At 38.2% G+C, this 27,284-nt stretch overlaps 1 protein-coding gene across 5 annotated transcripts in view; it reads right to left on the reverse strand.

Annotated features, from left to right (window-relative positions):
- Positions 1-27,284, reverse strand: part of SEMA6A (semaphorin 6A) — a 183,368-nt gene that overhangs the window by 25,038 nt on the left and 131,046 nt on the right. For 3 of the 5 annotated variants that reach the window (XM_044445814.1, XM_044445815.1, XM_044445816.1), the window contains 8 exons: positions 26,793-26,924; positions 24,107-24,262; positions 21,842-22,018; positions 20,175-20,315; positions 19,956-20,036; positions 18,555-18,613; positions 13,476-13,496; positions 5,405-5,566 (listed from right to left, as the gene is read on the reverse strand). In XM_044445814.1, the coding sequence (XP_044301749.1) occupies positions 5,405-5,566; positions 13,476-13,496; positions 18,555-18,613; positions 19,956-20,036; positions 20,175-20,315; positions 21,842-22,018; positions 24,107-24,262; positions 26,793-26,924 (929 nt within the window). The remainder of the gene's footprint in view (positions 1-5,404; positions 5,567-13,475; positions 13,497-18,554; positions 18,614-19,955; positions 20,037-20,174; positions 20,316-21,841; positions 22,019-24,106; positions 24,263-26,792; positions 26,925-27,284) is intronic. The other 2 variants (XM_044445817.1, XM_044445818.1) reach the window with 2 other exon arrangements.

Below are 27,284 nucleotides of genomic sequence, written 5' to 3' on the forward strand. Positions count from 1 at the left end.
CCCCAATTTCTTGCATCTCTTTTCAGGATTATTTCCCCAAGATGTTGGCATGGAATTAAAAGCTGAACATATGGATGTGACATCATCAAGGCATCAGTGGCATTGAAAGCAAAACAGCAAATGGCTGAAGAATTAGTATAATTAGAAGTAAGCTATGGGGTGGGGGCAGAGAAGGAAAGCACCTTCCACAGGAATAAGAGAACCACAAAATAACACCAACAAAGCACTTTGCAAAACAAAAATGTAGGCAGAAAAAATATTTTTGTGAAAGAAAATAAATCCACAACCAAAGTGAACACAAGAAAGATTAAGCATAACATTCTTTTAAAATGTTTGCATAACAACTCTTTCCTTTGCCCTTGAATGATAATAATTATTAACAATATCAATAGATATTATTTTTGATGCCACCTGGGCTTGGAATGGGCAAGGGAAGGAGGGACAGCACACAGATATGTGATAATGGTAAACAACCATGCGGTCACCTCTGCCACCATTGTTTCTTTACTGTAATGTGTACAGACTGCTTCCAGCTTTGGTAATAAGTCTAATTAGGCCCCAAAGAATCCATGATATTTAAATAACCAAGTGCTAATAAAGTCTCTCTGGTAACTTCCTCATTAGGAAAATTCAAGTGAAAATAATCATGACCCATCAACTTTACTCTGATGAGTAATTTCACTGGAGGCTTTTCAAATCTGGAAGGAGAATGAAATATGGCTTGAAATGAACACTGCTTGCCCATTAGGGCAACTGCTGTGCAGTGTAGCAGTGAAGTCTAAAAACCATAAAGAACAAGTAGACTCTACCAATTCTGAAAGGTCTAGAGTTGTATCAGCTGCTTGAAGAACGGATTGATTACATGCCTTTTAATTAAACAATTAAAATGTCTGTATTACTAAGATTTGTATCATTTTCAGATCTATCTTTGAAAGTGGAGGAAAGGAATCTTTCCTTAACTTACGCTGGTGTCTACAGTCTGAACAGAGAAAACTTGGTCACATGCTTTGGTATCTAGCATCAACTGCTAATAATACACTGTACACAGGGCACCCTTTGAATCCTGTTTGGAAATGGCCGTTCATTCAAGATATATCTCCCAGGCTGTTCATCAGGAGCAGAGTGTTGGAACGGATCTTCTCATACTGAAAAATGCATAGCTGGCTTCCAGCCCATTTTCAAACATTATTCAAAGTGATAGTGTACTATCATATAACACAGGACTTAGGTACCTGACGCAACAACTGCTCCCACTCCAACTTGCCTGTATGCAAAGGTAATCTTTGAGTTGCTTCTCCAGGTGCTCCTGAGTGACCAGAGAGGCAGTTTTTTTTAGTGGTGGCACCCTGTTTGTGGAGTTCTCTCCTCAGAAAGTCATGCCCAACACTAATGCCGTTATCTTGTTGATACCAAGTAAAGATTTCATTCTTCTGGGATTTTGATAGATATTAATGTTGCTGAACATGTCATTATTTACTGGGTTTTTAAAAATCTTGTTTTGGAAAGTCACTCAGGAAACTTTGCTGGAGGGCAGAATATAAAACTTTTAAAATCAATTAATCATCTACATGTGATTCTTGAAATACTGAAAGGACTATGTCGTAACTTTTAGTTCAGTAAGTCAAAGTTACATGCCCTACTACAAAAAAAGGACACTGCTGTCTTCTTCTTTTTGTTTTATTTAACCAATTAAATTTCCGCACTTTTTCAAATTACCAGAAAAGTAAAAAAAAAAAAAAGCTTTATTCAATTTTCTAAACTGAGTAAACATGCAGACCCATCTTAAACCAGTGGGAAATTGGGGCCAAAATTCCCTTTCTGTTAAAGAAAGCTGCCATTTGAGTGTTGCTGCTGTGTAACCCATTCTTTGTGGTTGGGTTTAACGAGAGTTCCCATACGAGTCATACAGAAAATAATGGATGTTCAGTCATGGTTCTATTAACAAACAAGCATCACTGATTTGAATTGTCTACTGAAGGGGCTGTTTGCTAAATCATTAGTATTATTGGCTATTGAAGGCTTTGCTAACTACATTATTATTATTATAAATGTGGCTATTGTTGTAATCAAATGTGTATACTAACGTGTGCACATTTGACTGAACAGCTTCAGCACTTTGGAAAACAGCTCATGCTGATCTTGAGACCACTCGCTTCTACTCAGTCAAGATTCAGAAATCCATGGTTTCATGCCTCCCACTGACTCATCGGATTTTAAAAAATGGCTATAGCCTCCTTTTACTATGTTTGTTAGAGGTAGATGACGTTTGCAGGCACTGCCATCCCTTAGGAGGGGGTTTCTGCTGCCAAATTTCAGAAAAAAAATATTTGTAGTAGTTTTTGTCCTACATACCTTTATATTATGATTATTATTTTTAAGGAATTTGATGACACCACTTTTATTTCTTGGAATAATTAGCTGAAATTTGCAGGAAGGGTTGAGCCTTCCAAAGGCATGGAACCTGCCGAGTTTTAGATGAACAAATTCAGGGCTTCTTGTGCAATAGCAATCTTGATGTTTTGTGGGTATCCAAAAAATGAGGATGCACTTATTCACTTATGTTCCTTGTGGACCATTGTTCTAAAATTGACAGATAGCCTAAAGGTGTCTGTAAGTAATAAAGCTGCAAAGTTTCAGAAGGCAGATGCAACAATTTCTGTGCAAGGGAAATCTTTATAATTTTTTGTGGAGTAGTTTATCATCCCATTCCCACTCCCCACCCTTTTAGGGCAAAGAGTATGAAAATGGCACATGTCATAGAGGTGGCTGAATGATGGCTGAAAGTTTCAAATCACAGGTGCAGCAGTTCATGTGGAAAAGGAAAGGAGTCTTCCTATTACATGTGTTTTTGACTTACTGGACCTTTCCTTTGGGTCATTGGTATGAAATTAGCATACAGCAGAGATACATGCAATGTTTCATAAGGTTACTTAAACTTATTTTAAATTATCACAATTTCCTATCTTTTCCTATCCCCTAGTTGCAGGGACTAGAGAATTAAGATGACTGAAAACCAGTTTAAGTCCACCTCTCCCGTTAGTGAAGCCTGCTTGGGTAGGTAGAATAACTGTTCTGCATCTTTGTCCTCTGCTGAAGCACAGTGACAGACAAGGCCCACATAAAATGTGTCCTGTGATTAAAAAGTTAATGTGTCCATTAATCAAGTCCTCTCCTTCTCTCTCCCCATCAGCATCAGAAAATGAAAGCAAAGAATGCTTTCACTGGACTGCTGTGTGTAATCAATGAGGATTCAACAAGCCACTGTGACTCATTCATGCCATCGACTTTGCCTAATTACCCACTCGTTTTCTCATCTGAGGTTGGGAGGCATGGCTTGTTGAAGAGAAAACAACCCTCAAACAACCACAGGTCATTGCCTGCCATTCTGAAGCTGAAACTTGAAACAAACCACATGTGGGTCAAGGCCCTTATAGAATTGTGTGGATTCTGGTTGCTTTGGAGGGAAACTGGCTTCATGCCAGAAAGCATCAATGGTCCAAAGGGGCCTGATTTATTCAGGCTTCAGCCAAATTTGATGCACATGCCTAGATATGATGGTTGTTTCTAGATATGATGTGGCTTCCCCTGCATGGAACTCTTTTCCTATTGATTTGGACAGGCACCAATGTTCTGTTGTTTTTGGCACCTGCTGAAGACATGTTTATTTAAGCAAGCCTTCCCTGTTTTTATTGGTGCAATATAAATTTAAATGTTTTAATTCTCCCTTTTGATTCTTTTTTCTTCCTTTATATTGTTTACCTCCTTGGAACTTTATTACAAATAAAATAATATTAAGGGTGCAATCCTATGCATGATTATATAGAGAAACAATTCCTACAATTCCTTGATTTCCACAGAAAACCACACTTGGGATTGTAGGCCTAAACAGTCATAGGATTGTACTCGAAAGCATATAAAGTAAACAAATGAAATAAAACATATTTTCTTTAGGGAAATTTTAACTACAGTGCATTTGTAAGTTAGATGTATTTTAGGATTCTCTCTGTATCTTGCGTACATATATATTGATTTTCTTTTCTAGTTAGGTGCTTTTAGAATGAATAGGAAAAGCAGTATACAAATAAATATGATGATGATGACAGTGATGATGGATGGGAAGTCTACCTTTAGAGAGATATTTCTTTCAGCAGTCAATCAGTTAAAATAATGTTGCTATTTAATTCAAGCTGCAAGCTCAAGCCATTTTAACCAGAGAAAGGTTATCACTGAAATTAAGGATACTGACTGTAGCAAAGTACAGCTACAATATATTAAGCTGAAGTTTCCTGCTGAGAAACATTAGAGGTCCTGGATGAAATTACTTTCAAATTTTGTATGTTTATGATTGTAACCACACTCCTGAAAATAGCCAGTATGATCTCAAATGTGAGTAATGCTGCAGCAAGCAGAGATTAAAGTATATCACACAAAGTCTCCATTCTCTCTAGTTTGGGGGAGGTGTCCTTTTCCATTTAAGAAGCCTGAAATAATGACTCCTCCTTTCTGTCCTACAGATACATTAAAATTAAGTATTAATCATAAATAAATGCCTCTGTCTTATGACCAACTGCCTGAGAGAGAGTGTGCATATGGATAGGACAAGCAGTAGGCCATTCACTGGAAAAGAACTTAGGAACTCATGTAAAAGTAAAAAACAATGCTGAAAACATGTCTAGTTTTTTAATGATGGAGGAAAAACCTCAGCCAAAGTGTCAGTAACTACTTTGCCACAGCCTTTCATGAGTTTTTGTTTTGTTTTTTGCTTTTGCTGAATTTCTTCAAGCACAATCCGCCAGAAAAGCTTCCAGAGCAACCCCCATCGAAATTACTGGGAGTGCATCATGCTGTTACTTGTTTTGTTTGGGCTTGCACTTCCCAGTAGACTGTGTCCTTCATCTCAAACAGCTTTCCATGGCACTCCTGAGTAGCTTGAGTTTACAGCTTAAATGAGTTAAAAATTGAAAATACTTTCATGCACCCTTCTGGAAGTGCAAAATAGTGAATAATGTAAAGCATCTCCTATCATCATCATCATCATCATCATCATCACCACTACCACCATCACCACCAAATGATCTACTTTAGAATCTGTAATTCTGTTCTTAAACATGCTCAACATTTATCTGTTCACATTTGTTCTGCATGGTTTTCTTAGTCACTGAACAGCCAGAACAAAATTTAAAATTCGTTATTTGCGTCTGCTTTTTTTTTTTTTTTTTGTTTTTTTTTTTTTTTTTTTTATTTTTTTTTTTTTTTTTTTTTGGTTTGCTCTTTTTGGGTGATAAGCTTTTAATTATAGGGAAAGAATATGATTACACATTACCATGCTCCAGCTGGAAGCAGTTATACTGAAGTCACTCCCCCTCCCTCACCACTACAGGAAGAATGATTTCCAAGGCCTTACCCTTCTTGTCTTGGTGATTATGGGATGAAACGGCCACATATGGATTTGTGTTCTCAGACGAGTCAACTGGATCCTTCCAATCTAGAATATGCTCCCTAGCATCGTAGCCCTGTTGGGCTGGAGAGCCTGAAGTAGTGGTGGTGGGAAGTAAACTGGAGTGCCCTGTTTGCATCATAAATACAGTTAGGGAAAGTGAGAAAAAACAGCAACAATTCCAAAGGTATTTCCTGAAGGAAGCATATGATTTACACATTTAAACATCAATGAAGGAATGTATATTCTTCAAAGAAAAGTATTTGTACATATGTGAACAAATGTGTACACAGCACCTGGAAAAGTGACAGAATTATGAATGGGCTAAGTGGATTAGCAGAAGTTTGCTTCTTGCAGATATTCTGAAGAGTGTGAGTTTGTGTGTGTGAAGAAGAGGGAGGGGGAAGGGAGAGGCAGAGAGGGAACAAGGAAGGCCTCTGGTTATAGAAACTTCCACTACCTGTGTTTTAGGAATCTTCCCTCCTTCCCATGATGCAGCTCACCCCATTCAGCAGTGTCTCCATGCAACATCTGCAGATGGCTGGATGCACTGCTATGGGAAGGAAGGTCTGGAGCAGTCCACTTCCCCCCAACGCAGTTGGTTCAGCTGAAATTTGGATCCAGCTCCCTGATAGCTTTTATGATAGAACTGTATGAAAGGCAAAGCATTGTGTATGATGGTTGAATACTCTGAAATGACAGAAGTGCAGAGACAAGAGCAGCGGCAGCAGCAAATGATGAAAGGAAAGGCAACCTGTGTCATGATTTTGTAGAAATAATGGTTTGTATCCAGGATTAGTCTAACTTAAGTCATGTTCATTTCAGTGGTCCTTCTCTAAATAGGATTAACAGTGAAAACAACTCAGTTTAATCTTTACAACCCATTTCTTTGGAGTCATTAAATTTTAAACTTGAAACACCACTTTGAATAAAAATATTCTTGAACACAACAAGAAATGGGTCTTTTCTGAGCTGCAGCTGATCATAGGCACACTGGAAGCTGTTATTTAGGAAGTTAAGACTACTTTGCCATCTATCCCAATATTGCTTATTCTTGACTGGCAACAGCTCCTTCAGAGTCTCAACAAAAGACCAAGAGGACTTTTTTCTTGGATCAAACTAGCGTTGAGAAACAAATAAAAGATGGAGCAGGACATCAGGTTTCAGGCAATATGGGATGAGGTTTAATATGGATAAAGGTGCTTCTGCTGAGCCAGGAGTCCAGGCTAATGGATTTATTTAGGTCTTTGTAAAAATAAACAAATATTGAACTAGTCCCAGAAGCAACCAGGAATATAGCACAACTGTTGTAGTATTGGGATTAAGAAACCACTCTTGACCACTTTTGTTAGAAATGAAAATGACAGCATTTTGTGTCAATTCCTGGAAGTTTTCAATGCTGCCTTTCTTCCCAGAACACACTGAAGCAATTGTAAGTGAGAACTCAAGCAAGATCTTTCTTTTCCAGGACAGGTTGAAGCAAGGAATCTAGTTAGTCATGTTACTGACAAAAGGTGATTCTGGTTATGAATGCTGGCATTCTGGGACTACGCATAGGTATAGTGGCATATCTGGGCTGCAGAACTGTTGGTTCATTCAGAATTTAACTAGCAAACCACATATCTCTTAGTTTTCATGAAGCCTGTCTCTAAGGGGTGCTTGGGATGATTAGGAAGTGGCAGTACATTTGAGATCATCGTGCATTCAGGAAACCAGTGGGCTCATTAACTGCTGTGTGGGGAAAAGGGGGCATAAACAGAGCAGAGTTGAGACAGAAGGATCTGGAAGATGCATGCTCATATGGATTAATCAAATGCAGAATGACAGAAGGGGAAGCTGTTCTTCTCAGCCATGGGAAGGGATCAGCGTGACTTAAGAAGTTTTGATATACCACCTCCTCGTTTATGTAACTGATTTGCAGGAAAGCAGGTCAGATTTAGTGTGTTTTACTCCATCTAAAGCCACAGGATGCAACAGCTAATCATTAACATGATTAATTTGTAGGATTGTACCCTGGACTGAAGCATTAAACTGACAAGGGCACTGTATTATTCTTTATCATGTCAAGGAATGCAGTTCCACCAGTTGTCATTAATAATGAAACTCAGGAGCTGCCATTTAGGAGTCCAAAAGTAATTCCTTAAAATTTATAATTACTTAAATTGTGAGTAAAAGGGAACAGGAAAAGAAAACCAAAACAATAACCCAGCAATATATTTGCTTGACATTTGAGAAAAAAAACTAGAATTCTTAGAAAACATTTTAAAATGCTGGAGATTTATGCTTCAGTCTTTTGAAGGATTCTAATATACTTGTTGCCTTGTATAGGAAAATATTTTCTGCTTTGGCAAAAGGAATGTTATAGAAAAATGTAAGTGAAATCCAGTAGCATCTCTAAATGGACTGCTTAAAAACAGAAAGAAAAAAAAAAACATTCCTAACAACTGTATTCCTGCCAACTTCATGGTCATCCCTAAGGAGTAGCTCCCAAACCTGATGTATATATCTATGTATGTATTCATTATATTGTAAGGCAGAGAGTAACCGTATTGGTAGTTATTCCCCAGGCCCTGCCTTAAATGTTACATCATAAAATCTTGTTCATTTTTACAAGGGATGCCGTTCTTAGCACAAGAAAGAAATTAGTTGTATCTAAAGGCATTAGAAGCGGATGGAGCCATTGCCAAATAGCACTAACATTTTATACTTGGATTTGATATATATTTTGTGCCCATATCCCAGTACAGATACTTTAGTTTAGCTGTGTTCCAAGAGGGCATGTTATGGTTAAACTGTACATATGGTTAAGGAAAACCTTTTCTTAATACGGTAATCTAGGGGAAATATTTGCTCAGGGGACCCATTCCCTGCAGTAAGTGTTCTTGAACCATATGCTTCAACTGTGTGGAGAACTCATTGATAATAAAAAGCTATAGCTATGTAAAGAAATTAATGAGCACCAGATGGTTGTAGGGCAAGGAAGTATTTCACGCAAATGTGAAAAATCAGCCGATTCACTCTGTTACTAATGTGTTAGTCTACTGTACATTGAGAAATGATTTTCTACATGCAATCAAGATAAACTTTTCTCACAATGAAAGAGGGAGAGGCAGGGAGAAAGAGAGAGTGAGAGGAAGGTAGGCAATGAAACTGGATTGTACTAATCTTCTCCAACCTAGAAATAGTCTTGCGAAAGCTAACTGAACACTCTTGACAGGGAAATGCACCAGCAGTCAATGTCTTTTGGATATACTTACCCTTGGAAGATTGGTTTAACACAAAGTTCTATTCGATCCTTTGCCTTTATACTTGGACAAAGTATACTTAGTATATACTAAGTATACTTAGTATATACTAAATATATTCTTATATAGTGTTTAAAGACTTGCCTAATGCTCAGTAAGCCTAATGCTCCATTGAATTCAGTGCTGACAAGACAGACAGTTTTCTAGGATCTCACACAAAGGTCATTCTTGGGACTGCTACATGAGCTATTTTAATCAGCCTCATATATGGAAAGTCTATGCTTTGCTATTGAGCTATTTCACCTCTGCTCATTTCTTTAGAGTGCCTGTACATTAAACATTTTTGCACAGTATGGTATCCTATGCTATTTCAATGTGTCTACTCTAAGTAACATTGGATACAGCGCATAATTCTCTGGGAAGTATAATGACCCACTTTAATGTGATAAGAGGATTATGGCCATCACAGTGAGGAGCCCTTGGTACTGTTTGTTATGCACTTTTGAAATGTCTAGATAACTGAAAATGCAAATCAAGCATATACAGTCTGCATTAATAACTCTGAAAATAGTTTCAATTTAATTATTCAAAATAAGTTAAACTAATTTTTCCCAAAATACTTAAAATGCATTCTCTTGCATGAACTTATAATAATTTTTAAGCACGGTCTTTTTCAAATTCAATTTAAAATTCTAAGATTCCCAGGTTGTTAATGTGAGTCTGATTTAGAAGTCTGCATTATATGGAAGCATCATATATATGATAACATGATTTATAAAACTCCATAGTTATAACAACAAAATATGATGAAGACACTGATTGCAAGGAAACCATTAAATGTCAAAGGTCTTGGAAATGTTATTCAGTCTGTAGTTACTTTTGATTTGAGAGATGCTCTACATCTTTTGCTGTTAAACCTATTATGAACTGGGAAAGTTAATACTACAGAGAGCAACAGGATGGAGTGGTGGCAAAATGAGGGCTTGGTTCACTAAAACTGATGCATGTTAAAGAGTAAAATTTGACTGTTTTGTCCTCCAGTCTCCATGCATGCGTATTTGACTCTTTGACATAACAGGTGTTTTGCATGGTTGGCTTGATTCCTTTGTGTATGGGAAACTATTGTGCATTAAAGGTCAAATATGCAGCATTTTCATTTTTGTCACCTGCTCTGTAAATAATTGCAGGAGTTTATCTGCCGGTGTGCAGATGCCAAAAAATCCCAGGGACCAAATACGCAAGGAATGAACAAGGAAAGAAAATACAATAGGCAAAAATATCTAAAGGGAAAAGAACATTTATCTGCTTGGCATTGGGAACATATTATGCTATTTTCCTCAGTCACATAATTTTGTATTTCATTTGGTTCAGTAAGTAAGCTAAATGACTATCTAAATTTTAGTTGAAACAAACATAATTTCTTTCTCATGTAAAAGTAATTTCTTTTTACATGGTTATAATGGACAGCAAAAATAATAGGGTATATAAAATAGATGGCTGCATAATAAACATCATAAATAAATTTATCTTATTTCATTTGGTATTTTGAACAATGAAGAAGAGGAAAGGCTATTTACTATACAACTGCCAAGACTGTGAGTTTTAATTTTATTAGCAGGGAAGATCTTACCCACTGACCATATCAGGATCTGACTTCACAGTAATCCTGGTGTGATGGGAAAGAAGAATGTGACAGCTTTTCTGTGAAATTTTTAAAAACTAAAAGCAGACAAGGCAGTTGGTAAAAATGAGGAAGGGACTAACAGTATGAATTGTCTTGATTTATACTTTTTTTTTCTTTTTGGCCTTTCTGCCACACCTATTTATTTCTAATTGTGCACTAGTACTGTTGAAGTCCTAGGATAGCTCACTATCCTATCCACTCAGATGCCCATGAAGGAATAGTTATGCAGCCCATCCACTATATAAAAACCTGGTTGCAGATGGGTGTCAATCTGCTTCCAAATGAATAAATAAAATTAAAAGCAAATCTTTACAAACATGGGAAAGGAAGAAGCACTGCTATAGGGTTTTGCTTCCCAAATGTAGCCAGGGATAACTTAAATGGGCTTGCAAAAGGTTGTAGGTATATGTAACAGAGTAGAAGGGTTGTGGTGTCCTTTACCACAAAGAAAAAAAAACAGCAATTGGCTGGATCCATCCACAGAAGGCTTCTGTTCCAACAGGGCATTTCTGCTATCAGAATGTGGAAATTTATTTTTGATACCACTGCACATGGAACCGCCCCCCCCCCCCCAATCCCTTGAAATTATGGTTTCCATGGTCCTGGTATGCCACTAATACTTCCTCTGAAAAAAAATGGCTACCCTAGGAGCCTCTCCATCTAGCCTTTACTAGCCTCCTTTGACTAGTATCAGCAGCACGGATGAATGAGGAAGAGGCAGGGAACAATGCACATAGGGCATGTGCCTGGAATATGTGGCAACAGTGGGAGGCCTCAGAGGGGAAGATGGAAACCACATGATTATGTGGCAGGTAGATCATGGTAAACAGCACAAACCTTGCGAACCACACAGGATTGCTTGTCATGTTATGTGAATTCAGTCAACTGCAAGTAATGTCTTCTGAGAGAAAATGTTGCATTCTCCCAGGTACTTAACCTTGTGCAATCATATGGTTTCTTTTGAGTAGCAGAGCACCTTTGAGGGGCAAACTTGCAGATAGTATACAATGGAAAATTATGATTCCAGTTGTCTATGTCCTCAATTATTCCTGAAACGGTAATCTTTTTAATGGAGTTTCATTTAAGTGATGGAAGGTTATACATCACATTACATTTGTTTAGGGCTGGGGTGCTAATTAAGCTGGTCCAAAAGAGAAACAACCTTCAGTGAAACCTATCCATTCTTTACAGCAGCTAGAGGAACGTTTGCAGATGCTTATTGCATATACTCCTGAGGACAAATGGTTCAAAAGCTGCAAGACACTACTGAAATTATAATCCTACTGTTTGTGAAAGCTATGGAAGGCCCAGGCTCCCCCTACCCTTTTCAAAGCCTAATCTTCTGCTAATGCTTCAATTTCTGCTGAATGTTTAGAAATATAGTATGGAAAAGCTCTCTTTTATTATTTACAGAGCAGAAGTTCTTTATTAAAATGAAACACTGTCCCCCATGCAAAGCAAAGGTCAAACATCTCTCTGTTGGTCTTCCTGTGTTTTCATTATAGTATCTGCAAACAAATGTCACTTGCAAATGTTACAAGCCAAGATCGAAAACAAGCCTAGGGGAAAAAAAAGTCTGATTTACTAATCAAGACTGTAATCCTACATACTTACCAGGGAGTAAGCACCCTGAACTGACTTCTAGTAGACAAGCATAGGAATTGCACTGAAAATGACTTATTTATGTGTGACAGTTCTTTGATTCTTTTGTATTTGTGTATACTTTGAAGGTTAAGTTCTCTTTGACCAGCCTTCAGAAGCTGTACGAAATAGATGGAACTAGATTTTAAGAGAGAAACAGTTTTCCTTTTATAAGGCCCCACCACGGGAAATTCTCTCCCGTGAATGCCCTTATGGTTTCAGAAAAGGCATGACCAGAAAAGAGGATAAAAGAAAGTACATCTTTATCTTTACATAATAATTCTACATGTTAATTTATATGTATAAATGCAAATACAGAAATTTAATTTATAATTTCTTTAAAAAATGTTATATATTTCACCCTAACATAAAGGCTGAGACCAGGTAACTTAGGTGTCTGTTCCATATGGAATCTATCTTAAAGTCTTTCTTGAGCACAGGTAGTTGAGATGGAGAGCTGCCAAAATGGGTATCATGCAATTTTAAGGAACCTGTTTTCTGCATAGTCAACGTAAAGTTGTTCTTAAATTAGATTGTAATCTTATACATGTATGGTATTGCACTATTTATTGGCCATATACATTGAATTGTGTGGGAGCTGTTTCCAAGTGAATGTATTTAAGATTTATTACATTGATTAGAGATAGTCAACTGGCAGCTCACACCTTGGATGCAGCCAGTGAACAATTTTATCTGCCCATCCTCAAAATTTTACCAAATTTGAATGAAGTGACTTTTTAAAAAAGCTGGTTCACAATTTAATTTGTAGAGAAAAGTATTTCAGGTTGTATGCAAGAGAGGGATATCACAATCCATATCTATGCCTTCTCTTTAGATTCTATCTGCAAAGTGTAAATTGCTATATTTATATGCAATGTTATGTCACAGCTTTATAATTTGATGCCCTTAATAGTTGATGGTGTCAACATTATTGCAGAGCCTGAAAAGTCCTAAGTGATTGGATTATGCAGCAAAATATACTTCCAGTTCCCATGTTTCTGTCTGAAAATACAGTTATTCCTGTCCTAGAGCCTCTTCTTCTAAAGTTTCGTAGTTCAAACATATGAATTTACAAGTTATCTGCCTTTAGCTTGCATTATGTTCAATAGAGAAATTCTGTTGCGGGGATTAAATAATATATTTCAAAGAAGAGAATGGAATCTTGTATCAGTTTAGTGAACTAGGCCTCAAAATGGAAATGACACTACTTTGGGAATGAAACTATCAGCTAGCACAAGGACCAGCAGAATTCTTTTTTAAAAAAATCCAAACACTGACCATACAATGTAGTGTAAGACATTTCATAATCTGATGAAGTAGTTGAAATGTCTATGAAAAAATAAAATTAAGGCACAATATTAAAACAATAAAAATGGAAATATTTGACAAGACTGTAAAACATATGATTCCTCCAAAATTGATCTGCACAGACAGTTATTAAAATGATGTGACTAGGGAACTTCCTTACCATTCAGTGCTACGAACGAATCTGAAAAAAGAGAAAGGGGAGGAGGGGGAGGGGAAAGAATTATTTCTAATATCCTTCTATGTTTTCTGTCCACAAAACCTCATATACATCCTTATACTATTCTTTCATACTGTGGCACTATCTAGTGTTAAAATCAGCCTATCTGTGCTGACTGAGCAGGATATCATCACATGACAACCCGCCATGGCTTAATCAATGTGTCGTGGCTGTTGCATCATGCTGTGTACCCATGGGCACCAAATTTACATGGCATCCATGCAGTATCTTGCAGATTGCAGTACCTTGTCATGCTGTGCGAACCAAGGCAGCAGGAGGTTGTCTGATGGTTAGACAACCCTCAAAGAACCCTAAAACAAGCCGTGGGCTCCTTGACAATCGTCCGACTCTCAAACAACCCCCTCCAGTTGGATAAACATGCCACAATAAGTCAGGTGCTTCTGGGTGCTTGGCATGATGCAACAGACCCATGGGTAAATTAAGCCATGGTGGGCTGTTGTGCTGTGGGAACCAGGACATGATCTCATAAGGTTTTATAATCACTGCATCTTGCCTTAAATAAAAGCTTGATTTTTTGCAAATCAAGATAAATATTACGAAATATATTGTATTTGAGCAGATGTTAGTTCTACTCATGCATGGAAAGGAAAGGGTCTTCCAATATGCATGAATGAATCAGAGAGGGTCTTCCAAACAATGCCACATTCTGGAGTGTCTTCCATTCCAGGGAAGCATGTCAGAGGATTTGAGGATCGCAGTTAGTGGAACATTTAGTGATGGCCCCTCAACTGGAAGTGTCTTTGGTTAGCATATTGGAACATTTGGATCCAAGTCACAGTGTATAGCTTATTCATCTTCAGTCTCTTTCACACTAATTCAGTTACTTCATATAATGTAGCTTTGATTTTAAAACCATTAGCTCTTCTGAGAGGTTTTGACCTGAGGACTGAGGCAAACATATCTAAAATTAAATGCATAGACTTTATTTATAATTGGGGACCTTAGTTTATTAACACTGATGCCTCCAACACTGAAGTTCTCTTTTCCTGATCAGAGCTTAGCTTAAGGCAGAAAGGGATATGACAAATCATGTGAGTAAATCATCAAAACAACAAGAGAAATGGCAAGGACAGTAATATCATAGATGACAGTCTTGTAAAAGGGATCTTAGTTGGCTACTTCAAAAGAAACGGGTTTCTGCTTGCACATAAGTCTCACAACTAGTTCAGTGCATAAAAGGGTTAATCTCAATGAGCAAGTTTGATGACTTTAAAATTCCCTTTATAAGTACATTATCTCAATTATTTTAATAACTACCATGCATGAACTCCTTTGAGTCAGAAGGAAAAATTAGGACCTTGCAGTGCTCTGGACCTTGCATTCATCTTCAAAATCCCTAGGTGTTGCACATTTAAACAGTTAAATTTGAAATGACCAGGTTCAGTTTTGGTGGAATGCATAAAGAAGAGTAAGTCTGGTGTGAAATATTTGTTCAAACTTAGGTGCCAATGAGAGTGAGGAATGTAATGAAAGATGTCATGGTCTCTAATTCCAATGTGAGCAACTGTGAATACCAGGGAATTATCAGGTTTCTATTCTAATTATGGGGCAGAGATGGACAGGATCAAACCAATATACAGTGATATCCTGTATTTATTGAAAGGTTTTAGTCAACCTGATGGACAGAAATCAATTTGGGGGCATAAATAAACATTTCCCAAAGTTCCAAAAGAGCTCCAGATTCCTTATATTCAAACAGGTTCATGTTGAAGAAAGCTAAGGTCACTTGCAAAAAACCAAGTGCAGAAGTTATCAAAATGGTGGTACACACAGTATGAACACTAGTGTTATACACATGGGACAATGTATTCTAATTTTAAGACTCTGTAATTTTACTTCATCTACTGCAAGAAAAGTTGCATAGAAATATGATGGCTGCTCGGTGTACAAAGTTTTAATCTGTACAGTATGCATTATTATTGCTTCCTCACCAAAAATATTAAACTTAGGCAGGAATATTTAACATAACTTCAATGAATAATGAAATTATGTACTCATTGAATCAAGAATGTAGACATCAGCCTTGCAGATGGGTAAATTCAAGACAGTTCTGAAGTAATCTTATGGATGTCATGCACTCCTGAACTCATTGCTATCCGTGAATTTATTTTTTTTTCAGAGTAATATGCTCAAACTTTGGGTCAAAGGCTTAAAACCTTAAAAGATGCAAGCCTATGCAAGTTTAGACAGAAAAAAGCAGAGCTGGCTGGGGCATGTTGGGAATTGCACACTTTCCTCTCACTCAGCTTACATAGGATTATGCCCAGAGTAGCTTTCCCCAAACTCAGTGGAATTCACATCCTGTCTACAAGTATGTAAAAAGTATAAGCATTTTCTTTTTGCTTCCGTTACATCATACATTACCTTCCTCTCTCTCCTTCTCTCCCCACTCTTTCTGTCTTAACCAATTAAAACAATTAAAGTTATGAGTATAAGGATATTTAAGATGAGCTGAAGTTGCACCTTGAATTATCCTTAAGCACTGCTGAAGGAATTGGGATACGGCTGCTTTGTGTAAAGACATGGCACAGAGGCAGTAATTTAAAGGACTTCTGGCATATGAGCTGGTAAATGCTTCTCCTGAGGTTAACACAGATAGGCTGATCTTAAGAGTTAGAGAAGAAGGTTACTTCCTCAATGTAGTTGATGAGTTTTGAACATTAAAGATTGGCCATGAGTGCATTTTTCATCTCAAGGGGTAGATTCTGATCTGCTAGCTTTACATTATCCAGATTTGCTTCTTATTCAACAAGAATGGGACTGATCTTTGGTGGCTTCTTGAAGAGCAAGAAACTCTCAGAGCTGGTTAAATTTGTCAGAATAAGGGACAAACACATATTTCGATCCTGCAGAAGGAAACCTGGAACAGAAAAAAGGCAGGCAAGGGAAATCTTAAGCACCTTCCTTCCCCTAACTCCCAGCTCCCAACACTGCTACTTTACTTGTCTAAATTTTGTAAAAGCCTAAGAAGAGCCATGCTAGATCAGGCCCAGGGTCCATTTAGTCCAGCATTTGGTTCATACAGTAGTCAACCAGCTGCCCATGGGAAACCCACAAATGGGTCATGAACGTAGTAACAGCCTCCCTTGCCCCAAACATAGTACGCTGTTGGGGCAATGTTACAAATGCAACTGTATAAGATGTAGCTGACCTTGTAGGATTAGTATTGTTTACTTACACATTAGTTACAGTTGTACAGATGATTCTCTTTTAAATAATAGTGCAATAATTGAATTTTATACTTAAAAAGGCCTTTTGCATATTCTCAAGAACAAGGAACTTTTGACAGGCACAATGAAAAATACATAACCATGTATACCCTAGCTTTCTTTGATTGTAAATAAATTGATCCAGGACTTAAGATGTTCTCAGGTGATATGAACCAGTAACTTAGCTCACACTTCTTGGCATACATTACAAGAACACTGGAAATCAGTACTTTGTTTCTTATTCCTCGTGCTCTGGAGTGTTTCTCCCAGATAAAAACTACTGTTCTAGAACTTCCATGAAGGAGTAGACAGTTCATAGAGGTTAAGGTCTCCTTGCCTTCCCTACCTCATTCCCTTACCACCAACTGGCTGACAGACTCATGAAACTCCATTCAACTGAACACATGTGGATCTTGGCTCTCTTACATTATAGTCTGTATATGTCCCTGAATTGATCAATAGACTAAGGCAAAATCTAACTGCACAATAAAACAAACAAATATTTGTTTAAAGCATTTTGAAATAAATGCATACGTGTATTAAAACTGCGTAGCTGCATTCTGACTCTGAATACATATTTATTGTGTGCTAAGAGGAACAAGTCAATGTTCAAAGTGAGCAATTTTGGCAAAGTGTCCAAAACACCACTCAAAGGATCCATCCCTCCTTAACATTAACTTTGTTTCTTAGTCTGCAGCTTGTATCAGCATATCTTTAACACACTTTCTGTTAGAAAATAGTTTATCTTCCTAGTAGTGGCCAAACAGGGCAACTTGAGGGTTGAGGGTTAGGGTTAGGTACCATAAGGAGAGCTCCTCCCACAACTGATGCTTGCTTCAGGTCCCCTTTTTAAACTATGAAACAGTTGTTCACATTTATATTTTTTGTTTGGACACTCCAGCATGGAGTGGCTTTCATGTGACATCTTGGATTTGTTCATCAATTGTGTAGGGCACTGTGTGTGAAAGATGGCAGGTACTACAAAACATGGAGTTGGCATGTGTTATTCATCTCCCTCCCACAAAAATTTGGGGTACAAGCCCTTTTTGCCCTCACAATGATCCAGAATGACTTAACTCCTGGAATAGTAAGGGTAAATCAAAAGTCAGTCAGCACCCGTTAGTAAGGAAACAAGTTAATTAAAGCAAATGGAGTCCAAGCAGGTGTCAGGGCCTCCCAGGCTGTTTGGGTTCCAGAAACTACTGCTATAAGCCTTGTGCTGGTGCTGTAGCCAAATCCAGTTGTTCTTGTGATGGCTATACTGCTACCAGTAAGAAAAATCGCATGTTTCAGACCACAAATTGTAGCATAGCAACAGCTGTGCATGGTTTCCAATAGCTCCCTCTAGAGCAGCATCACCTGTATGTCAGTGATAAACAATTTTTTCTGCTGTGTGAACACTTTAGTTCTCTACACCAGAAATGGTGAAAGAAGCAGGCACACACAGTACAGACTATGTACGTGAAACGCGTGCCGCCCACCCTCACGTCATGCTTCCTGAATAGCCCAACTCCCTAATTCAGAGTTCAGAAACATTCGCCATTAGTAATTCAGTTCTGACGCACAACCTAGGTGAGATCTATAATTAAATTTCCTTCAGAACTAGATTTTAATTCCAGTGTAATTGCCATTTAAGCAGGAGAAGTTTTTGTAGAACCCATAAATGCTGTTTTCACTATTTGTTATGATTTTCTATCTCTACCTTTGCTGATTCTGAGTTGGTGGCACTCAGGCATGTATAGAGATTCTCTAATGGAACATAAAATGAAAGAGTAAAAACACTTTTGCTTACTTTGGCAGTCACCCAGGCCATCGGTATTGCCATGCTCTACATCCTGCTCATATGCCAGTCTAAACAACAGAAAGAAACAGAGTAGTGTGAATTACTGCACTCACAGGCTCTACCACATTTGGGTTATAGACACTTTAAGCAAAAGGAAGAAACACAGAAAAACCCGTTATTCTTTGAATACTTGCATAATGCAAACACAAAAGAATTCCTGTTGCTTTACTTGACATATGAATCCAAAAAATATAGGGCAGGAAACATTGTTGAGCACAGTGACTACAAAATCTGGAGCAGGCCTGTATGTCCATCAAAGGATCTTCCAGGATACAGTCTAGTTCTCAGCAGCTACAGCTCTAGCTTCTGTATAACAATAGCAAGGAAAATGTAATAGGGAAACTAGAATTGTATGTGAGGGCTCCCCCCCGACCCTCAGTGGATTTCTTAACATAGAATATGGCTGGGTGTGTGTTTCTTTTTCAAGATTTTCAGTTTCAGTAATCAGTATTAATATCACTTAATTTGCACAGGTTTTTAGAGAATTATATTGCCACAACATAATGGAATTCTATCCTTTGGTGATGACAAGGCCTAGCACATTTAATGCTAGTGCCCTGTGGTTATTCTTATCAGTGCCTCATAAATAAAAAGGCAGTTTTGTTTGCAATGAATAGTGCCTTTCATAATCAGTCAAGAGGATACTGGAATAAACTGCTTCAGTGTTCTTGTCCAGCCCCAGTGTACACACATTGTGCAAGCGGAGGCCTGGTCATGCATCAAGACTTTCCCTCGACTTCCTCCCCCACGGCCGTTCCCTGCATGCCTCCTAAACTTGCTCCAGACCATCCCCTAACACTCTGGAACAGATTTGGGGGTATGGTGGCAGGACAGGCAAGCCATTTGACAGTGGTTTCCACTCTGCTGGCAGATGGTCAGGGATAGATACACACCTTTTTAAGTTTTCATTTAATTTTTTTTAAATTTTGTTTTTCTTTCTTATTTGTTCATATGCAGCATAGCGTAATAGATGATGCCTTGCATGATAACTGAAGATGTCTGTTTTATATTTGAATTCCCAATCAGCCATGATGCTGTTGAATTAACTTGGGTAAGTCATTCATCTCAGACCTTAACTATTCTTTAAGATATGAGATGATCAAAACCATCTGGGGACATTTTAGAAAAAACTAAGCATACCTATATTTTTTCAGAAAAATAACTGCCAAACATATGATTTCTCTACTAGAAACATCTTAGTTGGTTTAAGAGATTCTAATGGAGAACTAACATGTATTATCTCTCTTTATCAAGAAGCTCATTATAGTCTGTTGAAAGTTCTAAATTCAGTCCAAAAGTGCTTAAACAATATTTTAATCAAACGCTCCCACAATGCTAATGATGACTTACGTTGCTCCAGGTAATAGCTGCATACAAGCCCCGCTTTCCTTCATCCATCCACAATATGGGTCCCTAGAAGCTATGCAGGCCCTTAATAGAGGAGACATGTAGAGATCATGCTAGAATTCTGGGCTATCAACACCTCAAGGTTAATATCAGTCTGTCAATACTTGGTGTATTTGAGAAGAATTTAACAGTGAGGGAAAAGGGGTGCCAAGAAATACCTACTTTTTGCACTTGCCATGGCGTTCACACCTTCCTAGTGGGACTCTTATTAAACAGTTTGAAAATGCTACATAAAGGGCACTGCTTCTCTTGTCCAGTTGCATCCCCATAATCCTTTTGTCTTCTACCCCATCATAGCTGCACCTGATTTGAAGGAGGAAGTGAGACAACACTTCTATCATTCTTAGTCAATTTCACTGTAACAGAAACATTTCTAAGCCAGATTAAAGTCAGAAGAGTAGAAATTTTTACTTTAATGAATATGTAACTTTGCTATTGCTTTAGATTACATAATAATAGTCCAGCTGTATATACATTTACTCAGCAGGAAGCCCCACTGAGTTTTATTTTTTTTAGTTGCAGTCTAGGCAGTTCACAACAATTAAAACCACAAAAACAGAAGAATTAAACACAATATAATTTTTAAAAGTTAAAATTGCAGTATAAAAATCAAAGTGAAAAACCAACAGCAATATAAAGATTTAAACATGCAGTAACAGATTTTAAAAGAACAAAGACTAAAATGCTTGGGAAGAGTCTCTTCTTAGGCCACAGAATTGTCCTCATTAAAAGGGAACAGGTTTGCAGGTCGTATGCATGGTTAGATACAATAAAGTCATACAACCCCCAGGATTCCCCAACAGCCATGTTGGTTGGGGAATGCTGGGAGTTGTATGACTTCTTACTGCCTAAATATGCATGGGGTTGTGTCTCAAATAAGATTTTTAGGTAAGCAAATCTTCTGGGAGGCACAGTGATGAAGCACTGAGCCATCGAGACACTTTGGGATGTGTGTTCTGGGAAGAATCCATCCCCATTCCTCTTCTTCAAATCCTTCCATGCAAGTCCCCAGCGCTGCCATGTATCGATTTGGGACATGGGTGCATCTCTGTACTGTCCACTGTGCACACTCAGTGTCACACTGGTGGGTGAACCAAGGAGCCGTTCCTCAACCCCATCCGTCATCCAAGTCAACAGGACTGCTGTTTTCAATCAGACTGGTTTTGATTTTCAGTCTTTCCTGTGTGGCAATAGCTGTGATGACTCACTGAACATGGCTGAGCAATGAATGGGAGACAAACTGGTGTCTAGGTCTGGCTAAAGTCCCTCTCCATCACCCTCATTCTTGGAGGACTTTCACATCTATAAGGAATATTTATAATACTATCACTGAAAACTTAGTTGATGCCATGGCTTTAAATGCCCTCATAAAATGCATTTCTTGTCTATTTTGGTTTCAGCTATTGGACAGTATAAAAATGAAATTAGCAATTAAATAAATATTCCCAGATTTTAACTTAAATTAGGGTTGAAGGGGTGTGGATGAGGTAGTAAGAGGTTGTTGAGACTTACAGTAATATACAGTTGAAGCTGAAGATAGAATTCGGTCAATGAAAAGCAAAATAATTTGTTCTGGGATGGGAAGGGAGAATTTTGAATCAGTTCCAGATTCAATTTGTGTGTATGTGTGATTAATTGTTGGGATAGGTTGATCTGAACTCATTTTTTCATGATGAAATAGAAATCCATAAAAACAAGAAAACAGAAACATAAATTTATTAACAGCTGCTTCTTGTCATTCTTCTCATGAGGGAAGCACAGAACGTGAGATTGGCAAACTAACATTGTTCTTTGTTAAAAGAAATGCAGAGAAAGAATCAGATACACACTTTTCAGAATTGTAAATGCTCATTTCCTCCAGGAAAAGGCTGTCATTTAGAAAACCACTGTTTCCTGTCCTGACCAAAAACTTCAGAATGATTCCCTTCTCTGATCCAAGGAAGACCACAGTGTGATTCTGATTTGGTCCAGCGGCATTATCTACTGCAATTTTGGTCAGGCGGTATCTAGAATGACAACATGACTATTTTAATCATCACATTATGTCTGTTGTTAGCTTTATCATCCCCCCCTCACTTTATAGATAAGTATTGAGTAATTTTAAGGCAGGTAAATCTATTCCTGCATAAATACAATTTTCTACTTAAATGGATGGAATAAATCCAAATTATTTGCACATGGTACAAATCAGGCCTAAACTGGGTCAAAATGAAACCACCTCAAAACTGATTTCTATGTTATAGTCATTCAGTAATACTGGAGGCACGCACATGAAGAGAGCCAAACTTGCTTGCTGAGAGGCTGCAGGTTTTCACTGTTTTTTCCCACTTTAGCAAAATTTTTCTTCATGGATTTAAAGAACTGAATTCGAGATCGTATTTTTCTATACAAGGGGCACAAAGCTGTGAAGAAAGTTGCGTGTTTGCTAATGTGTTCAAAAGAGGGCCAAATTCCATTTCAGAGGAGATTTTGGGGCCTGCATTCCAGTGTTGGGCGGAGCTGAAGGCAACGGGCAAGACTAAAAATTTTAGCTTAAAGGTACAGGGGTACCTTGGCTCATGAACTTAACCTGTTCCACAACTCTGGTCGTGACCCAAATTGGTCGTCAGCCAAGTCAAATTTCTCCATAAGGTTCAATGTAAATAAGGTTAATCCATTCTGTAACTATTTTTTTAATCACAAAAAGTTGAAGCAAAGTGACAAAGAACAACAAAGATCACGGCCATCTCCCCTGCCCCCACAAGCAAGACCGCGATCGTGCCTGTGTTCCCTGCACGAGTGCGAGCACGGCCATAGACGGGCGCAATCGCGGTTGCACTCGGGCAGGGAACACGGGAGCGACTGTCACCTGATGTGGCGTTCACGACCTAAGGCAATTTTTTTCTAAAATTTCTTTTTGTGATCTGATTTGGTCATGAACTGAGGCATTTGTGAGCCGAGGTACAGTATTAGGAAACTGCTAAACCCTGGAAACTGTCAAATGGTTGGTGGTTGGGGAAACAGAGGCCATTGCCATCTGGGGAATATCATAAAGGTGCACTGGGACTCCAGACAGGCTGGATTTAGTTTACAGGGCTTTGGTTCAACAACCCTGGTGCAACTGAATGTCAACATTTTTTAAAAATATAACTTTGTAAGTGTATTCAGGCACTGATAAGGAAATCAATTTCCTGACACAAACAAATATATTTAATATATAAACACTCTCATACATGAGCATGGACAAATGTATAAATAAAAGCTCAAAGACCATTTAATGTACTTTAATGTACTGGAATAATACAGATTCTGAAGGCAGATGACTTATGTACCTTCATGGACAGAAGCCATTTTTATTATTATATCTTCTTGTGCTGATAGAGAATTATTTGGATATGGACAGTAATATTTAAAAACTTGTGTAAACTTTGGAGCAGTTCTTTACATAATGTGACAGATATCAACATATCCTGAGCACATCCTAGCAGACATATCCGGCTGATGTGCCCTTCAGCCACTTATTAATTCTGAGGAGTTAAAACGCTGACCAAAAGGTAAACTCATAAGATGCAATTTCTTCTGAGATGTGGGCTGAAGGCAACCTAGCTAGAATTAGTCACATTGTTCCATCCACAAATTTTCATGGTTTCGTGACAACCTCCTCATCCCTGTACTACCTCTTAAGAACACAAGAGTAGCCTTAATCAACTACACCAAAGGGCCATTTAAGTTAGCATTTTCTGTGTTCAGCCCCATTTAGAGAGATTCCACTGGAACACTTCCAAGTCTGCCTGGGATTTCAGCATTTTGAATAATTGGATCTTATCTACAAGCATTGCTATTTCCGAGATCACCCTGATTCTAGATTATTTTATATGAACATTTTAAATAGCAAACAGTTTTATTGAAGCTGTACTAGAAACCATTGTGAAAACTATCCACTTATCCCCTCTTTTGTTTTGTAATTCTTTAAGCGGTTTTCAGTCTAGCTCATGGCTAGATACATGGGTACTGTGATTGTCATGCCTACAGAACTGTGAAATAATTAAATTGCAGAGCACTGGCAATTGTGGAGAGAGACAAGAAATAAAAGAAATTTGGGAAAGACTATTTACCTGACCATTGTCCGCAGGAACCATGGCTTGTTGACAATTGATGGTACTGCTTCATCCATGAGAGAATGTGTTTTGATAAAGTTTAGAGTATCATCTGGAAATTCATTGGAAGATGTATATTTTTCAAGTGATGCAGAACCAGCGCAGGAACCTGGCCTAAATTAAAAATAGGGTAGGAGGAAATATGCAAATATTCCACATAAACTGTTTCCTTAAGCATGTGTTATTAGGTGGCAGTGTGTAAGAAGCTTTGCAAAAGAAACCAGAGCATGCATGGTTCCTCCTAGCTTTCCTTTGGGTCTCATCATTCCACAGTGCGAATTTAGCATTCGGTGCTCAGTTATACTTTATCATGGGAATGTCTGATTTATGACTATTACTTCACATAAATTTTTAAGAAGATTATGAAGTATGTAAAACGCAAGTTCACAGTTCATCCATCTACACAGAACCCAATATACACAAACATACTTTGGAAAGCTCTCCTCATTCCTTGGGCATGTTCCATATGTGCTTTTTAAGGTTCTCATTCATGGAGATATAAGCCCTTTATTGAATTTACAAGGGAAATGTTATTTTTTTCTAACGTATAAAATAAAGCTTCTTTTAAAAAGTTTGGATGGCAAATCCAGCCAGCATCAGAGTAAACAACCTCTTTGCTATGGATACCCATAACACTTAATTTTTGATAAGTATGAAAAGTGACCCTTTTAACCATGAATGTGCAGGATACTTTTAAGACACAGTGTTATCTGTCTTGGATAACTGGAATACAAATGTGTTCAGTTTATTCCTGGAATTCTCCAATATGTTTATGGAATCTGGGCCAAAAGAGTCATCTACTGGAAGCAGAAGAATCTATTTCCTCCTTTGGCTAACTGTGCCCTACCCTATGGGTCCCCTTCTCTACAATTCCTTCTTGTCTACAGAAACTTGTCTGAACTTTGAACTTCAGAAAGACACACTGCAAGTTCAAACAGTGCATGCATCCACATGTGCAGACTAAGATCTGGTTTAATTATAAAACTGCAGATCTGGTTTAACTATGTATTTGGTGTAACTACAAAAAGGCTATCAGGATTTGTGCCAATGTATAATTGCAATTGTGCAAAAGTAGCATTGTTTGCACACTTTTTTTAAAGGTTGTAATTATGGACAGAGGAAGTGCATGAGACATGTATGAAGATTAATATCAGACAGTGAAGAATAAATCAAGAATGAAAGGAAACACATATGTCACAAGAAGCAAAAAGGGAGGTAAGCATTGAAAAACATATCGTCTGAACTCAGGGATAGTAAAACATGTTTCTTTTAACCAAACATTTACCATTATTTTTACATCTTGTTTTTGTGCCTTGCCATATAACTGAAAATGTATGATTTATCACATGGTAAATCCTTACAGCAAGCATCCTCCTTCAATATAAAGAAGATTTTGATGTCGTATCCAGAGAGAATAACACTTCCAGTTTCTGGTTCTGTTTTCCATAAAAGAGCAGGATCTTTTTCTTGCTTTCTGGACCAAAGATGTTCAAGTAACAGCCATTTCTATTTTTTTCCGCCACTGCCCAACACTTCGAAGCAATGAAGGAAAGGGTAGTGCAGAGCAAGTACAAGCCCTTTTGAGGAAGAGGTACTGAGGGAAGTGGGAAGAGAACCCCTTCCCTCCTCCTGGGTTCTGATTAGGACTCTTGATGGAATGTGGACTCTTCATCCTTGTCCTCATCTTTCCAAAGCTGGTCAAAAAGGCAATTTCAACTTTCTAAGTGGGATTCCACCCAACCTACCCCATCTTTTCCATGCAGGAAATAAGTATGCTGGAGCCAGGGGGTCTGAGCAGCTGGGCAGATACGGCTTCCCCGTGTTAGTGGCTGGAAGCCTGGAAGATGGCCCCTGGAGATGCAACCATTGATGCTGCTTGCAGGAAGCTCTTTGTGGGATTGGACTACTGTCCATTTCCTGGGCCTCAAACTGAGTGCAAATAGTGCAGCAACCTCGCAAATAGCATTGGCTTTCTAGGGAGGATTTCCTGCTCTGTCCATTTCCTGCCATATTGCAGGGAACTCAGGATTCATAGGTGGGTTTCCCTGTCTCCAAAAGGGCATACATCTGTGCCTGTTCTGACCTTCTTTCTTTTTGGTTCTCCAACTGCTAGGGAGCAGCACAGAATGCTGATGCCAGTACAAACACTGCTTGTGGTTACAGAAGCAGCAATTTAGGCACAGCTAGAAACCAGAAGGCTCCTTTCTCTGTTTGCAGGCCCTGCTTCTGTCAGTGCGGGTATCAGCCTATTGGTGCTGGCTCCTGTCCCCTAAACAAGTTGAACTGAGACTGAGTCACAAACCACATTGGAGCATGCATTCATCATTATCCTTTTTTCTTTGCCCAATATCAAACTATCCACTTAACCAGACTTTTCCCCAAGGAAGCAGTCTAACTTTCTTTTATTCTCTAGCAAACAATGACTTCTACTAGTTGTTCACCTAGCATGATGTCCCCTCTTGTCTGACCAAACTAGCTGTAGAGGTTGGAGGGTATAAACCCATTTAATTTTGCTCGAGTTACACTCTCATCTCTTTGGTTTGCCTTTTTTAACATTTATGTCACACACTAAATCTCCCATTGCTATGAAAAAACATTAAATTCCCAATCCTGGCATGGCAGCAAACATAGCAGAGAAAAGTACCTGGGCTTGGGTACTCGTTCATCAGGAACTGGTGTCCATATTGAATCTGGAGACTTCTGTTCTTTGAATCTCCCAGTAAATACATTGGCAATGTCAAGAATATCATAAGCACAGACAGCAGAGCCAGGGATGCTGCAATGTGACATTTCCAGAAATAGTTACTCATTCTGAAGTTATGCTTAAATTGTGTGTGTGTCTGTGTGTGTGTGTGAGAGAGAGAACATGCTGCATAGAAGCCTTCCTGTCATAGGACATTCTGAGGCTGAACCTTCCAACCTTTGGATACTGACAGTAAAAGGCTGCCCTCATGCAGACATTTGAAATGCTCCAGTGAGCAGCTAGATTCTGTCAGTACAGTTTTTCTCCTAAAAATTAAAAATTATATATTACAGTAATTTTGAACATGCGAAAAATTCTCAGATATACTCCTTACAACTTGTCGTATCAACAAATTATGGATTATTCAAAGTACAGGTTATTTTCTGGATGGAA

The sequence above is a fragment of the Varanus komodoensis genome, unplaced genomic scaffold, assembly GCF_004798865.1.
Source record: "Varanus komodoensis strain SLA01 unplaced genomic scaffold, ASM479886v1 scaffold5, whole genome shotgun sequence".
NCBI classification, from domain to species: Eukaryota; Metazoa; Chordata; class Lepidosauria; order Squamata; family Varanidae; genus Varanus; species Varanus komodoensis.